At 40.8% G+C, this 15,248-nt stretch overlaps 1 protein-coding gene across 4 annotated transcripts in view; it reads right to left on the bottom strand.

The window, feature by feature from the left end:
- The window catches only part of Myo6 (myosin VI), a 152,178-nt gene that overhangs the window by 15,302 nt on the left and 121,628 nt on the right, over positions 1 to 15,248 (bottom strand). For 2 of the 4 annotated variants that reach the window (XM_087562213.1, XM_087562214.1), the window contains exons 24-30: positions 12,548 to 12,638; positions 11,671 to 11,821; positions 10,059 to 10,267; positions 6,390 to 6,468; positions 3,774 to 3,934; positions 2,591 to 2,617; positions 2,174 to 2,203 (exon numbers count right to left, since the gene is read on the bottom strand). In XM_087562213.1, coding sequence (XP_087418339.1) covers positions 2,174 to 2,203; positions 2,591 to 2,617; positions 3,774 to 3,934; positions 6,390 to 6,468; positions 10,059 to 10,267; positions 11,671 to 11,821; positions 12,548 to 12,638 — 748 coding nt within the window. 4 annotated transcript variants of the gene reach the window in all.

The following is a 15,248-nucleotide window of genomic DNA, read 5'->3' as shown; positions in this document are numbered from 1 at the left end:
ATCCTCAGTTTCCAACCAAAGCACATATTTTAACAATAAAAGAAGAAAATTAGCACAGGCACTTGTTATATGAAATGCCTGACATAATCTGAGCTTGAAAAGTAAAAGCTGCCCATTCTTCAGTTACTCAGGAGACTGTCATGTCTCAGCCTCCACGAAATGGAAGGACAGTTTCACTGGGCTCAAGAAATCAACACCTTTTTATTTCACTCCATCCCTGTCCTTTGCTCTCCCCCCCCCCCATCACAATTAATCACTTTCATGTATGTTCTATTCATTCAACGCTAGTAACCACAAATCTTTTGAATCAGTGTTTTAAAAACAAATCACGAGTTAAAAGGATGGATATGTCGGCTGTGGTACAGTTTTCTGGGTGCCTGCAGCGACTGGAACTCTGACTGAGGGGCGGGGGTTTACATTCCAATATATTATTGATGTGTATGTAGTACATACATATTGATTCCTTGTATGTGTCAGACACTGACAACACTGTTGCTGGGGGCTGTCCAGGCAAGGACAGCAGAAGAAGCTATCCTTGCAGACGCTCACCAGTGAAGACAAGGTCCACACGACAAACTACGCAGATGTAACCTAACAGACTTGTCTTTTCGGCAGTATACCCTCAATCCCTCCTAGTACTATCTGTTTATCAGAGTTTTGCAGCTTTCTAATGGTACAATTTTTAAACTATACTACTTTAAATTTTAAAATAAATTTTAAAAATTTAAATCGTCACCCAGCCTTAAAGTTTCTGTTATTACCATCCCTTTTTCTCCTAAAATGTCTTCTGTTTACTGACAGCAGGTTCCCAATGAGTTAAATAGCCTTTCAAGGCTGTTGATCATTGGTCTGACGATTATACAGGGGTTTCTCCCTAATGCTTCAGTACCAGGAGACAACCTCTACCAAGGTCCCCTCCTCCCTGACCCTCACCAACGCTACACCAGATTATTCACTGAGCCCGACTGGTCCCTGCCTCCAGGTGCTTTCATCCTCTGGTTTTGCTGAGCCACCTGCAATTTCACCTTACACATCGATTGCAGCGTTTGTTTAACAAACTCAAACGGCAACTCTGAAGTAGTTGTTCCAATGGAGGGTAAAGAGTGCCCACTCAGCAACTCTGCTGAGTTTCCTGTTGGTGCTGAGGTAATAGCAATGCAGGGAGCTTGCATTCCTCGTGCCTGTTGAGGTGTTGGACACCACAGGTGTCCTAAACAGGAACTGACCTCTCCTCTGACCCACAAGATCAACATGTTTGCCAGAGGAGACACCAAGTGAAGGAAACACCCAAATACATTTTACATGTAAATCGTTTTACATGTTAATAACATACTTTGCAAAGATTTAATGCACAATTTTTCTTTTTCAATACATAATCTTTATGCAGATGCAAACATTGTGCAACTGAGAAGAGACACTTTGTTTTGTCTGACACTCTTGTGTCAACTGTGCATGATGCTGTGGTATTCAGCTCATGAGACCACATTCTCCAAACAGTTTGCATCTCTAGCCATGGTGTTCATGGTGAGCCTCTATGTAAGCAGAAACATCCAATTACTGGGTCCTGCCTTCTACAGCAACCGTGCAAGCACCACAATTAATGCCTCATTGAGAATGTCCACCTTGTTTATGAAACACCAGCTCTTGATGCTGAAGTCTAATACAGTCGAAAACTAGCTTAATGCTATAGAAATTCAGGTAGATTTCAGGCTATATAAATATCTCTAAATATTTCATACATGTATACAATATGTTCTCTTATTTTCCCAGAGTTCCTAAAATCCTCTCTCTGCGGGGAGACTGGTAATGAAAGAAACATTACATGTAAACTTCCGGTAAAGACCCATTTCACATATTAGTAGAATTAATCATAGCATACACTGGAAACTAAGTACTTTACTTATACGTATCTATTCTCCCACTCCTGCTATGAAGATGTGAATTTAAAATACATAAAACAAGCTGTTATTAAAGTTGAAACAACAACACAGAAAAGGAGAGCAAGTCATGGCTGCTATGGCTAAGCACTGAACACTTCCCTGAGGCAAGGGAAAAGGTGGGAAACTATAATATCATCTTTGGCAAAACAAAGCAATTTAAAATTTACTCCCATTCAGGAAATACTTCTCAAAAATAAAATCAATCTTTAAAGAGACAAAGAGAAATGACATACGGTGTCATTTGGGGTCTGGTTCCATTAGTTCTGTGAAAAGAATATGTTTTGGTTAACATCACCACCAACTCTGAATCGTCAAAATCTCAACTGTGTGAATTTTTATTCTAATTACTTGTTGATTTAAAAAGACAAGTTATCCGGAATCGATGGAAGATCATTAAGACTTTAATGTGCTTTTAAATTCATTGGAAAGATTGCAAAATAGTGAATCAAGAGAATTAAGAAAAATTAAAGAGAAAATATATTAAGATTAGAAAATCCAGGCACTCGTATGCTGTGAGATTTGGGGTTAACATAAATCTGATGTACCTATAATTTCATGCAATTTGAAGTTAGCAGTTCGCATCAAGGATCATGTGTAACGGATTAAGATAATATTTGAAAACATACTATATGTCTGCAAAAAAGTCTTACTTAGAACTTGCTGGGCAGGAACTTGAGCTGAAAAAGTAACTCAGAAATGTTTAGTACAGCAGAAGCCGTGTATTTCTCACATACAACATTTATGTAACTATTACAGCCACTTTCGTACATCCAGTCCAAGCCAGATCATTTGTAGCACCATATACCTTCATATACAGTGCAGACTCCAGAGCTCTTCAAAATAATCACATGCTGGAAAAACTTGTGATGACAAAGGAACAAAAACCATCCTTGCAGCTAAATAAAATCTGACCTCGGAATGGCATTGCTGCTTCCTTTTACAAGCAAACAGCCCCATCTAGTGGTTATAATTTAATATACTCTGGACACTGAAAACCAAAATTTCATGTCTATGCTCACTTCTCAATATATAGAAAGCATATACCTCTCACAAATCTGTTTTGCCATTTTAAATGAATAATCAAAATAACTGTTTATATATTCTAAAAATCCTTAGATGATAAATACTGACTTTTTCAAAACTTGATGCAAAATATTAAGAACTTCCATGCTCCTCCAAACTCTACCATACTATCTAGACATAATTCAAAGTCTAAGGAACCAGAACATTTCAGTAAGACTGGCTTTCCTTCTTGAAAAAGAATCATTCTTATTCTAAAGGACAGGCAGGTAACCACATCTCACTGTCTTAAGAGGGCAGAGAGGTAGGAGGGAGGGAGTGGGTGGGTGAGGGAGCACCTTCATAGAAGCAGGGGGGTGGGACAGTGGGTTTCTGGAGGGGAAACCAAGAAATGTGATAACATTTAAAATGTAAATAAAAAATGCAATTTAAAAAATATAGTGTGTGTTGCTTCAAACTTTCATTAGAAAAACAGACTCGAGTATCACTATATCAGTGTTTAACAAGTATTTAGAAACTATGTTTCTATCCATTATGCAATACCATTAAGCAACTTCAGAAATAAAGCTGAGTTTTACTCTTAGCGGAACAACCATTACTGAAAATGTGGGGTTTATGTTTTAACAGTTCAAAAACTAAATGGAAATTATTTTTTATTTTTCAAATACAAAAGTAAGTTCAACTAACTTTAAATAGTTTTACATCAAATATGTCAAAACCTGAAAAGTAAGACTCTCTCCTAGTCCTTTTCAAATAGAAACAAGCAGGATGCTTAAGGAAGCCCAGGACAGGGTGCAACCCAGAGCCCAGTACCTTCGGAGTGCCGTGTCACCCTGAGCCTCATCACTGATGAGCTCCGACTCGTTCTGGGCGATGCGCAGGGCCAACTCCCTGTCCCTGCACTCCTGTGCCAGGACCGCCTGCTGCTGGGACTCCTCTTCCCGCTGTCTTGCCAGCTGTGCCTCTACCTCAGCCTGCAGCACAGAAAGTCACGACTAGCCAGAGCTTCTCAATCTTAAAATTATTACCTCAACTCTTTTGATAACTTTTAGTTGGAAGTCTATTTTATTGGATATTATTGTAGCTACTCCAGCTTGTTTCTTGAGATCATTTGCTTGGAAAGGCTTTTTTCCAGCCTTTTATTCTGACGCAGTGTAATGTCTGTCTTTGTCACTGAGGTGTGTTTCTTGTGTGCAGCAAAATGATGAATCCTGCTTGTGTATCCAGTCTGTTAGCCTATGTCTTTTTATTGGGGAATTGAGTCCATTGATGTGAGAGATAGTAAAGACCAGTGATTGTTGATTCCTATTATTTGTGTTGTTGGAGGTGGTATTGTGTGTGTGTGTGTGTGTGTGTGTGTGTGTGTGTGTGTGTGTGTGTGATTATCTTCTTTTGGGTTTGTTTTGAGATGATTGGTTTCTTTGTTTTCTTCCGTGTAGCGAAAATAATTCTCAACAATAAAAGAGCTTCTGGGAGAATCACCATGCCTGACCTCAAGCAGCACTATAGAGCAATAGTGATAAAAACAAAAAACAAACAAACGAACAAAAAATCCCACGCAGTATTGGTATAGAGGCATACAGGTTGATCAATGGAATAGAACTGAAGACCCAGAAATGAAGCCACACACTTATGAACACTTAATCTTTGACAAAGAAACCAAAAACTTATACAGTGGAAAAAAGAAAGCATCTTCAATAAATGGCCAGTCTAACTGGTGGTCTGTATATAGAAAAATGATAATAGACCCACATTTATCACCTTGCACAAAGCCCAAGTCCAAGTGGATCAAGTACCTCAACAAAAAAACAGATACACGGAATCTAATAGAAGAGAAAGTAAGAAAGAACCTTGTACTCATTGGTACAGGGGAAATTTCCTGAACAGAACTTCAATGGCTCAGGCTCTAAGATCAAGGATTGATAAATGGGAACTCATGAAATTGAACAGCTTCTGTATTGCAAGACACTGAAAATAGGAAAAATTAGCAACCTACAGATTGGGAAAAAAATCTTCACTAACTCTACATCCAACAAAGGGCTAATGTCCAAAATATACAAAGAGCTCAAGAAGTTAAGACTCCAGAGAACCGAATAACATTATTAAAAAATGGAGTATAGAGCTAAAGAGAGAATTCACAACAGAAGCATATCAGATGGCTGAGAAGCACTTAAAGAATTTCTCTTAGTCATCAGGGAAATGCAAATCAAAATGACCCCGAGATTCCACCTTACACCAATCAAAATGGCTAAAATCAAAAACTCAGGTGACAGCACATGCTGGTGAGGATGTGGAGAAAGAGGAACACTCCTACATTGCTGGTGGGACTGCAAACTGGTACAATCACTCTATAAATCAATCTGCCAGTTCCACAAAAAATTGGAAATAGTTCTTCCTGAAGACCCAGCTGTACCACTCCTGGGCATATACCCAAAAGATGCCCCACCATGCCACAGGGGCACATGTTCCATTATGTTTATAGCAGTCTTTTCATAATAGCCAGACACTGGAAGTAACCCAGATGTCCCTCAACCAAAGAATAAATTCAGAACATGTGGTTCATTCACACAATAGATTACTGTTCCGCTATTTAAAATAAGGGCATCATGAATTTTGAAGACAAATAGATGGCCCTAGAAAATATTCCCAGTGAGGTAATCCAGACCCAAAAGGACATGCATGGTGTGTTCTCACTGATAACTGGATATTAGCCAAAAAGTACAGAAGGCCTAGGATACAACCCACAGACCATAAGAAGTGTAACAAGCAGAAAGGTCCAAGTGAGGATGCTTCAATCCCACTTAGAAGGGGGAGAAAATAATCATGGGAGGCAGAGGGAGGGAGGGAGGGAAGGGTTGGAGGAAAAGGGGACAGAATCAGGTATTGGAGGGGAGGGAAGACAAGAGAGACGCCCAGAGGGCCAGGAGAACGAATGGAAATATGCAGCTTCTTTGGGTGGAGGATGGGGACCGTCTAGAAATTCTCCAAGACCTGGGATGAGCGACTCCGAATGAAACCAGATGAAATGCCCAACAGTGGAAAGAAGGAACTCAGAGTCCACCTCCAGTAGATAGACAGGGCCTCAAGTGGAGAAATGGGGTTGCCAACCCACACTTAAAATTTCTGACCCAGAATTGTTCCTGTCTAAAAGAACTTCAGGGGCAAAAATGGAGAAGAGCCTGAAGGAAAGGCAGTCCAATGACCAGCTCAACTTGAGATCCACCTCATAAGGGGTTGGGGGACATCAAGGCACAGTTACTGATGCTATGATAGGCTTGCAGACAGGAGCCTCAGTCTCATCTCACACTCCTTTAGCCCCTGGGGTAAATCAATGATATCTAAGCTGGCAAGCCAGGGTTTTGATTCACTGCTTTCATTGCTTAGAGGACCGACCCTATCCGAGAGAAATGCAGCCCAATAAACACACACCTGGATGCGCTTCTCATCATCTTCCCGCTTCTTCCTTTCCTCTTCTTCTTGTTTTCTCTTCACTTCCATCTCAAGTTTCCTAAGAAAAGGGGAGAGAACTCGTCAGAGTTTTAACATACTATGAAATCTTTCAGAAGATAGATAAGCCATAAATAAACAAGCATCGGAGAACAGAAGCAGGATGAACCTATGTTAACCTCAGACCACACACATTATCAGTTTGGTTCAAATAACATAAAGGTTAACTCCCCTAAACAATAAAGCCAACACAATCATCTTCTGAAGCACTGAGTCCTGCTAGACTAACTTGGTAATGATGAGGTCACAGTCCAAGGAAATGACGTTGGTGTACAAAAAGGCAATCTGCATAGCTGTGTTAACAGACACTTATGCACAATAACTAGGATATAGAGTCAGCCTAGGAGCACGGCCATGGATGAAGAATGAAATCCTGCTGTCTGCAGCAAAACGGATAGAAGTTGAGTGTGGATTGATGTCTATATGCAGATGAGGGCAGGCACCAGATAAGGCAAGCCCTGTGATTGGACAGTGAAAAAGTAAGGCGGGCACAGAGTTTGAGAAAAAGGAGAAAAGGAGGAAAGAAGAACCAAGATGGAGGCAGAGAAGGACGACCTAGATTCGTGTGGTCTAAATGGCCGCAGGTAGCTATGAAAATCCTAAGGGATGAATTACTACAGGACAATTTGTCTATCTAGGTGAGCAGTTTGTATCATTATCAATTGGTTGTGAGTTTATTGTGCGGACATTTTGTGGAGTGAGAATTTACTGATATAAATCTGATTGATAAATTACAAGCGTCTAGAATTTAGATTTTACTGGGATACCAGAAACTGTGACTATAACCACAGAGAGAGGACGCTGGGAATTGGAGCAGAGTTCACAGCAGAGAAAAGGGCAGCTGCTGCTGAGCCCAGAGAGACAGCATGCGATGGAAATTGGAAACTTGGTGAGTCCGGTTGAGACTTTTGCTGATTGAGATGAATGTACCCCACAGATGCCATGTGGCCCTACAGTGCCTGCAATAGCATGGGTTGGTGAAATTTTTTGTTTTTATTTACTATAACAGTCGAGGGCATTGTGTTAAGTGAAATAAGCCAGACTCAGAAGAAACACAAGAACCATGTGTTCTCTCTCATGAGAAACTTGAGGAAAAGAGAGAAGTCAACCTGAAAACAGAACAGTGATTCCAGGGACCCTGAAGAGTGCTTGCCAGGTGAAAAGATAGGGAGAAGAGAACAATGGATGGGAACCTCAAATGCAGTATACATGTATACTAGCATCAAATGACCAGGAATATGCACAATTAATATGTTTTAGAGCAACGGGGAATTTTCTAGGCAGGTGGCTGATGCTTGTAAACATAGCACGGAGAAGCAGTGGAAAGAGGACTGCCACAGAGTGGAAGGCAGCAGGCTTCAGATTATGTGTGTGTGTGTCTTTGTGTGCATGTGTGTGCGTGTGTGTTTGTGTGTATGTATGTATGTATGTATGTATGTATGTATGTATGCATGTGTGCTTATGTATGCTTAGGCATGTATGCTTATATATGCTTATATATGTATTTTGCATGTTTGTATATTGCCGCGCCCAACCTCGACCAGCAAGGAAGACATGACCACAGGAGATCTTCTTCAAGCAGTTTTACTCAGGAACCTTGATACAATCTTCTGACCTGTATCTCTTCTGACTCTCTCCCCCCGGGGAACGCCCTGCACCACACTTAAATAGCTAGCACTGGCCAGTCCTAGCAAGCCACGTGGGTCATGTAGCTAGGCTGTGACTATGCGGAAGCTAGCAGGCCAGGCAGACATAGCCAAATAAGGACTTGTTTACTGCAAGGAGCGCTTACCATTAGGAGGGTGGAAGGCGGAAACCAGTGCCATCTTTGAGGCGCGGCACGTCGCAGCTCTCTACAGTATATGTATGCATGCATGTATGCTTATGTATGTATGCATGCATGTATGCTTATGTATGTATGTGTGTGTATATGTATGTATTCATGCATATATGCTTATGTATCAAAACCTAGATCAGGGCTACAAGGCCGTCTCTAAACACCAAAGAATAGAATAAAGCAAGACTGAATGAATCGAGTTTGTATGCTCACTTTAAAAGTTTCAGACTTCAGGGCCAGGGACTAAGCCACTACCCATAGACTATACATGGCTAGACTATAGATGGCTAGGAGGGTAAAGGCACTTACCACCAGGCCTGACACTCTCAGTCCCATAAACCCACACAGCAGGAGAGAACTAACTCCCACAAGGTGCTATCTGACTTCTACATAACACCATGGCAATGAAGTAACACACACACACACACACACACACACACACACACACACACGCACACAGAGAGAGAGAGAGAGAGAGAGAGAGAGAGAGAGAGAGAGAGAGAGAGAGAGAGACAGAGAGACAGAGAGACAGAGAGAGAGACAGTGACAGAGAGAGAGATGTAATAAAAAATTTCAGACTTTCAATTTTTACAGTTTTTAGATTTTCAGATTAAGAACATTCAACCTCCCCACATGTGGCCCATACATATACAGCCACCAATTAGACAAGATGGATGAAGCAAAGAAGTGCAGGCCAACAGAAACCAGATGTAGATCTCTCCTGAGAGACACAGCCAGAATACAGCAAATACATAGGTGAATGCTATCATTAAACCACTGAACTGAGAATAGGACCCCCGTTGAAGGAATCAGAGAAAGAACTGCAAGAGCTTGAAGGGGCTCAAGACCCCATATGAACAACAATGCCAACCAACCAGAGCTTCCAGGGACTAAGCCACTACCCAAAGACTATACATGGACTGACCCTGGGCTCCAACCTCATAGGTAGTAATGAATATCCTAGTAAGAGCACCAGTGGAAGGGGAAGCCCTTGGTCCTGCCAAGACTGAACTCCCAGTGAACGTGATTGTTGGGGGGAGGGCAGCAATGGGGGGAGGAAAGACAGGGCAAGAACTCAAGCAGGAAGTCAAAGTAGAAGCCACTGTTTGCTGGCTTGCTCTCAGTCTCATGGTTAGCAAGCTTTCTTACCACAACTCAGGACCACCTGTCTATGAATGGCTTCTGACCCCACTGGGCCGGGCACGCCTATGGGGAGGGGAACACCCATATAGAAGGGGAGTGGGGGGGGGATGTTGGCCCGGAAACCGGGAAAGGGAATAACATTTGAAATGTAAATAAGAAATACTCGAGTTAATAAAGAAAAAACAGAAAAAAAAAAAAAAAGAACATTCAACTTATACTGAACCACTCCACATAACTATAGAAAACGAGCATTTAATTTTTTTTAACCTTAGGTTGATTGGTACCAGGCATGCTGATGTGTAAGTTTAACCCTCACTCAGAAGATAGTAGCAAGAGGATGAGAGTTCCAGGCCAACCTGGGCTATACTCTGAAACCCTGACACAAAAAAATTCAGAATGATGGAAGGAAGGAAGGAAGAAAGGAAGGAAGGAAGGAAGGAAGGAAGGAAGGAAGGAAGGGAGGGAGGGAGGGAGGGAGGGAGGGAGGGAGGGAGGGAGGGAGGGAGGGAGGAAGGAAGCATAATTGTCTGATTAAAGTAGCAATACAGTTTTAGAACATCCATCATCCTTCATGCTGTAAGCTTCTAGTGAGAACAATGCCAATGCCTTACATCCGCCTCTCCTCCTCCTCCTTCCGCCGACGCTGTTCGTCTTCTTCGCGTCTCTTCCTTTCCTTTTCCATCTCCTCTTGGATGCGCCTCAGCCTCTCCGCCTCCTCCTCCTGCTGCTTCTTTTTCTGCAGCGCACTGAGGAGATCTTCCGAGCTTTTAACGAGTGCATCATACTCTTTCTGTATCTGCTCCCTCGTCATCATGGTGGACTTAAGAAGACAAATCACAAACCTCCTGTCACGGGACACACTTAACAGTGCCAGACTGACTATACACTGTAAAACAGCTACAACGAGAAACTCGGAACTTTGTGGGTTTTAATAGTTTTTAAAAAAAAAAAAACACCCTAAGATACAGAGAAACAGCTAACAAAACTGACCAACAAATTCATATCCACATCTTTTTTGAAACAGACATTCATGTAGCCCAGGGTAACCTTGACCTAGCTATGGAGGTGAGGAACCTCACAGACACCAGGATTACAGGACTACACTACCATGTCCCACTACTCTATCTAGCCAAAATTCGCTTTCTTTCTTTATAGCGTTCAATTAGTGCCTAAGGAGCAGTTGGGAAATTACATCTAAGCTTATTGGATGGTTTTCCCAGGGTAATTTTGATTGATGGTGGCAACCTCACAAACACATCTCACCCTTGAGCTGTAAAGCCAGCTGAATCCACCTTGGGATTTTCATCCTTTTCTTGTTTTTCTCTTTCTACCTCTAATATTTACCCCATCCACAGGATCTACAAAAATGCTAACTCACTTACATTGACTTTTGAATGCCACCTGAGAAAACTCTGGGAAGCTATAACACACAACTGAGGACATTGAAAAAAGTAAAACTATGATAACAAAGAAGTATTATAGAAAATTTCTTATTTTCAGTCACATTAATAATCAAGCAATTGAAAATGAAAACCAAAATAGACCCATTTTCCTTTAAAAATGAAAATAACCGCTACTTTAAAAATAGCTAAATAATTAGCAAGGGTAATGTATTAATCACAATAAATCAAGTAACATAACAGCAGAGATACGACATGAAGTACATGATTACAACAGAGAACTAGGCAAAGCACACACACACAGAATGGGACCATCGAGGAAATACAGCAAATGTTACTGGGTGCTTACTGTGGCCCTATCAAGGAGTTTGGGGTGATTTCCTTTCCGTTTTCAACAATGACACATGACTTTTATAACTTAGCAGTTTCATTTCTGGGGGGCTAAGGAGGTAGTTCAGCAGAAAGGCATTCGCTGGGCATACTCAGTACACTGCATGCAATCCCCAGAACCACCAGAAAGAAAAATAACCATAGTTCACCTGCATTAACCCTCTCTGAATCATGATTGCAAAAGTTTACCAACATTCAGTATTTTACTTATTTTCTGGAGGGTAATATTTTGCCCAAGGACAGATAAAAGTCACATTTTTATTTATCTGTTTATATGATTTTTTTCAAATATTCAGAAAAGATTAATGTGAGTATCCACTTGGTAATGTTTTAAATTTTGAATAAGGATATTTTCCTATACAATTTCAACCTAGATAACAAAAAACAACAAATTATATAAAAAGTTCTAGTAAGCTAGATTCAAATTACCCACCTTAATTTTGGCCATCAGAGCATCGATAGAAATTTCAAGATCTTTGATCTGTCTGTTCACCTCCGGCTTTCCGTCTTTCAGCGCACTCACGACTTCATTGAACTTATCGAGTCGCTTCTTCAGTGTGCCCACCTTAACCAGGCCGTCGATGCTGCAACGGTAGGACTCCATCAGACACTTACCTCACAAGCCAATGTCCTAGCCAAGATTCTCATCGACAGAAAGCAAACACTGCCTGGACAGGGCAGGCTACTTCTGACTTCGGTATAGGTTACTATTCTGTTCAGGTCTCTCATTAAGTATAATAAGAAACAAATACAGAAGTAAGAATAGCATTGACGACTGCCAATAAGATGGACGCCAGCTACATTTGCAATGAAAAACAGGATTCAAATTATAAAACTCAAATGATCCCACGTCTCCTTGAAAAGGTGTGGTGTCGATACCTATTCAAGCTTCCAAAGCTTAAAAAGTAACTTGATAATACAAAGTTTAAATAAGTTGGAATATCCTATATATAGTGAAACGATACCTATATAAAACATGATGACTTTATAAGCAATCTTGATTTTATGATCAGGCTATTAAATATCTTCACAGGCAGCGTCTAACTCGGTATCACTGAGAAACGCAAATTATAAAGTAAGGAGAACAGCAGGTCTCTCTCAGCCATTCACTCAAACCTTTTAGACTTTATATCTTTGCCATCCACTCAGTTTGGCAAGAAATGAAAGCTAAGAAATGGAGGCGCTGGTTCTGAATACACAGGCACAAACAGGCCATTTGCGAAAAACATTGGACATATCCACTCTTCACCGTGACGTCACTGCCAGCTTCTACTGTAGTGCTGGATGGATATTTAGACACTTCCTCTTACCGTGGTTTGTGTCTCCTTTTGCAAAGCCACATCCGGATGGTCTTCTGCATTTTAATGCATGCTTCAGCTCGGTATTTTATTTTGTTTTTCACTATGTATAAGGGTAAAATAATATGATAGAAAAAGTGGTTTAAATAGGGCATTAATTAAAAGCCATTCATTTCCATAAAGCAATTCTCATAAGATCGTGATGAATATGTTATTCCAGCTATCAGAATTGGGAAATCTAACATTTCTTTAACTTCTTAAAAGTAAAAATGATTGATGTGGCTATCTTTGCATTTCAGATGTATTCTGCAATATGCAACACTGCTCTTACCAAGCCGTCCTGGCCCCATTTCTACTAAATGTTCCAGTGGCCCTCAACCTTCCAATGCTGCCACCCTTTACTACAGCTTCTCATGTTGTGGTGACCTGAGACCGCATAATTATTTTTGTTGCTACCTCATAACTGTAATTTTGCTAGTCCTGAATTGCAATGTAAATATCTGTTAGGCAACCACTGTGAAAGGGTCATTCCACCCCCCAGGTTGAGAGCAACTATATTAAATGCTATGTCTTTTTAAAAAATTAGCCTGCCAAATGAATTTATGAAACACAGTTTACTTCCTTCTGTAAATTCACAGTGAATATTATGGGAGCCGTCTCTAAGAGTCCTACAGTAAAGGGATTTTTCAACTTCAGGTAGCCTAGAATGTCCTGCTATGACTGGACCTTAGTTGCTGTTTTATCATTTTGTTTTTTCAGAGCTTCCCAATTAACATTCTGCAGAGAAACTGTTTGGTAAATGAGCATGGTGTGTTGTTCCAACACAGTCTACAAGTGGGAGGTGTGGCACAAATAGAATATTAACATATACTTTCCTCTAACATGCACTATATATAGAATATTAACATATACTTTCCTCTAACATGCACTATATATATAAAGTCGAAAGCACCAACCCATGAAAAACTGTGGACAGCTTTTGGGGCAGCTTCTAGAATCTTAGCAGGAATTTGACATTGGGCCAGGACAGGGAAGTAGACTCAGGCAGGAATCTGACTTTGGGCTAGGACAGGGAAGTGGGCTCAAGATGAGTACAGCGGAGGAACGTGTTCTTTGTATCTTGGTGGGTCCTTTAAGACCCTGAATACAGTAATCATGGGACCTTCTGTGCTTTGTTCCTTACCTACCCTCTCTATGCTTTGTTTGTTCCTTAACTACTTTATGAGTTAGCACTGACCCTATTCTTTGCATGTACCTAGAATGATATAAAAGCAGACAGGAAAAAAAAAACATGCCTGCTTTAGCCTAGGAACCAGCTGGGATCATGCTACACTGTTGTCTAATTGTCTTTTTCTTTTTAATTCTCACTCTCTCTCTGAAGAACTCATTGACTGACTAGACTGGCTTGGTCAAAAACCACTTATATTTTACTTGGAAAATGATGCGGGATGAGGCTCTCTTGTCTTTTTTATCATAGTATTTTTATAAATATGCACTATTGCCTAACAAAAGATCTCAATAATAATGTGCCTAGTTCCTTTGTGCCAGACCCGGTTTTCTCTTCTATTAGTAAAGATTTACCTTCTGAATCCTCCCTCATGCACAAAGCTATTTCAGGTGGTCTGAATGAGCTGATTTCCACACAGCTCCCAACCATTAAGCTTCCACCACAGACCTTCAAGTTATCCAAAATATTTTTGCACGCACTCATGTTCTAGACCAGATATAATCAGCTGCTACAATGTGGCAGAAATACATTCAAACTCAGCTCACTCCAGTGTACTGGAGCCCAGAGTCCATGAGGCGGGGAGCAGGAGAGGCTGCAAAGACAAGCTGAAGCCCCACCACGGTCTAGAAAGACAGTCTGAGAGTTCAAACTCTGCCAGCCATTGAAGGAAAACTAGAAAAGCCTTTGCTTTAGAAAATATAAGCAGGGCGGGAAGCTGGCAAATGACTTTGGAAACTAATACAGTTATAATGTAAGTGACAAAAGAGGCCCCACTAAGGTACTGCCAATGAGAATAAAGGTTTATACTCTCAGAAGGTGAAATCCACATCATCCCATAACTATTGAGAGACAAAAATCCAACCGGGTGCAGCTTGCTTAGCATGTGGAAGACCCAGAGTTCAATACACAGCACTTCAAACTAAATAGATTGGGGGTGAGAGGAGTCAGAGACAGGAACAGACATAGAGACAGAACAGATCATCTAAGGTAGATACCATTTTGGCAGAGAGAGAATTGTTTCAGTTCTGAGAAAATGGTGAGGTGCGGGGCATCAAGGAGAGAACGAGAGTTGGAGGAAGAGAATAAATTCTGTTTTCTTAGGACATGGTGGAATTCATAACCCTAGAACATATCTCAGATAGTGAATGTCATGAGATCTTCAGAAAATAAAATGAGTCTATACATGTTGGGTTAGGTATTGAGGGACCATTCCATCAGACACAGCAGGAACCAAAGGTACCCATTAGCACCCAGACAGTCCCATGACATCCCTCAAACCATCTCACTTCCAAAATAACAAATCTTGGTGTGAAATAAAGCATAGTTTGGTGAGAAGGTGTTGTTGTTGGTGGTGGTGGTGGTGGTGGTGTTGTTGTTGTTGTTACTGAGACAAAGTCTTGATTCAAGGAAGGCCTTGAACTTTTTCTTCTTTATTTTTCTTTAATGTGCATGTATGTATGTATGTATGTATGTATGTATGTATGT

This window comes from Rattus norvegicus, chromosome 8 (assembly GCF_021556685.1).
Source record: "Rattus norvegicus strain SHRSP/BbbUtx chromosome 8, alternate assembly SHRSP_T2T, whole genome shotgun sequence".
NCBI lineage: Eukaryota > Metazoa > Chordata > Mammalia > Rodentia > Muridae > Rattus > Rattus norvegicus.
This window is presented reverse-complemented; position numbering and strand designations above follow the sequence as displayed.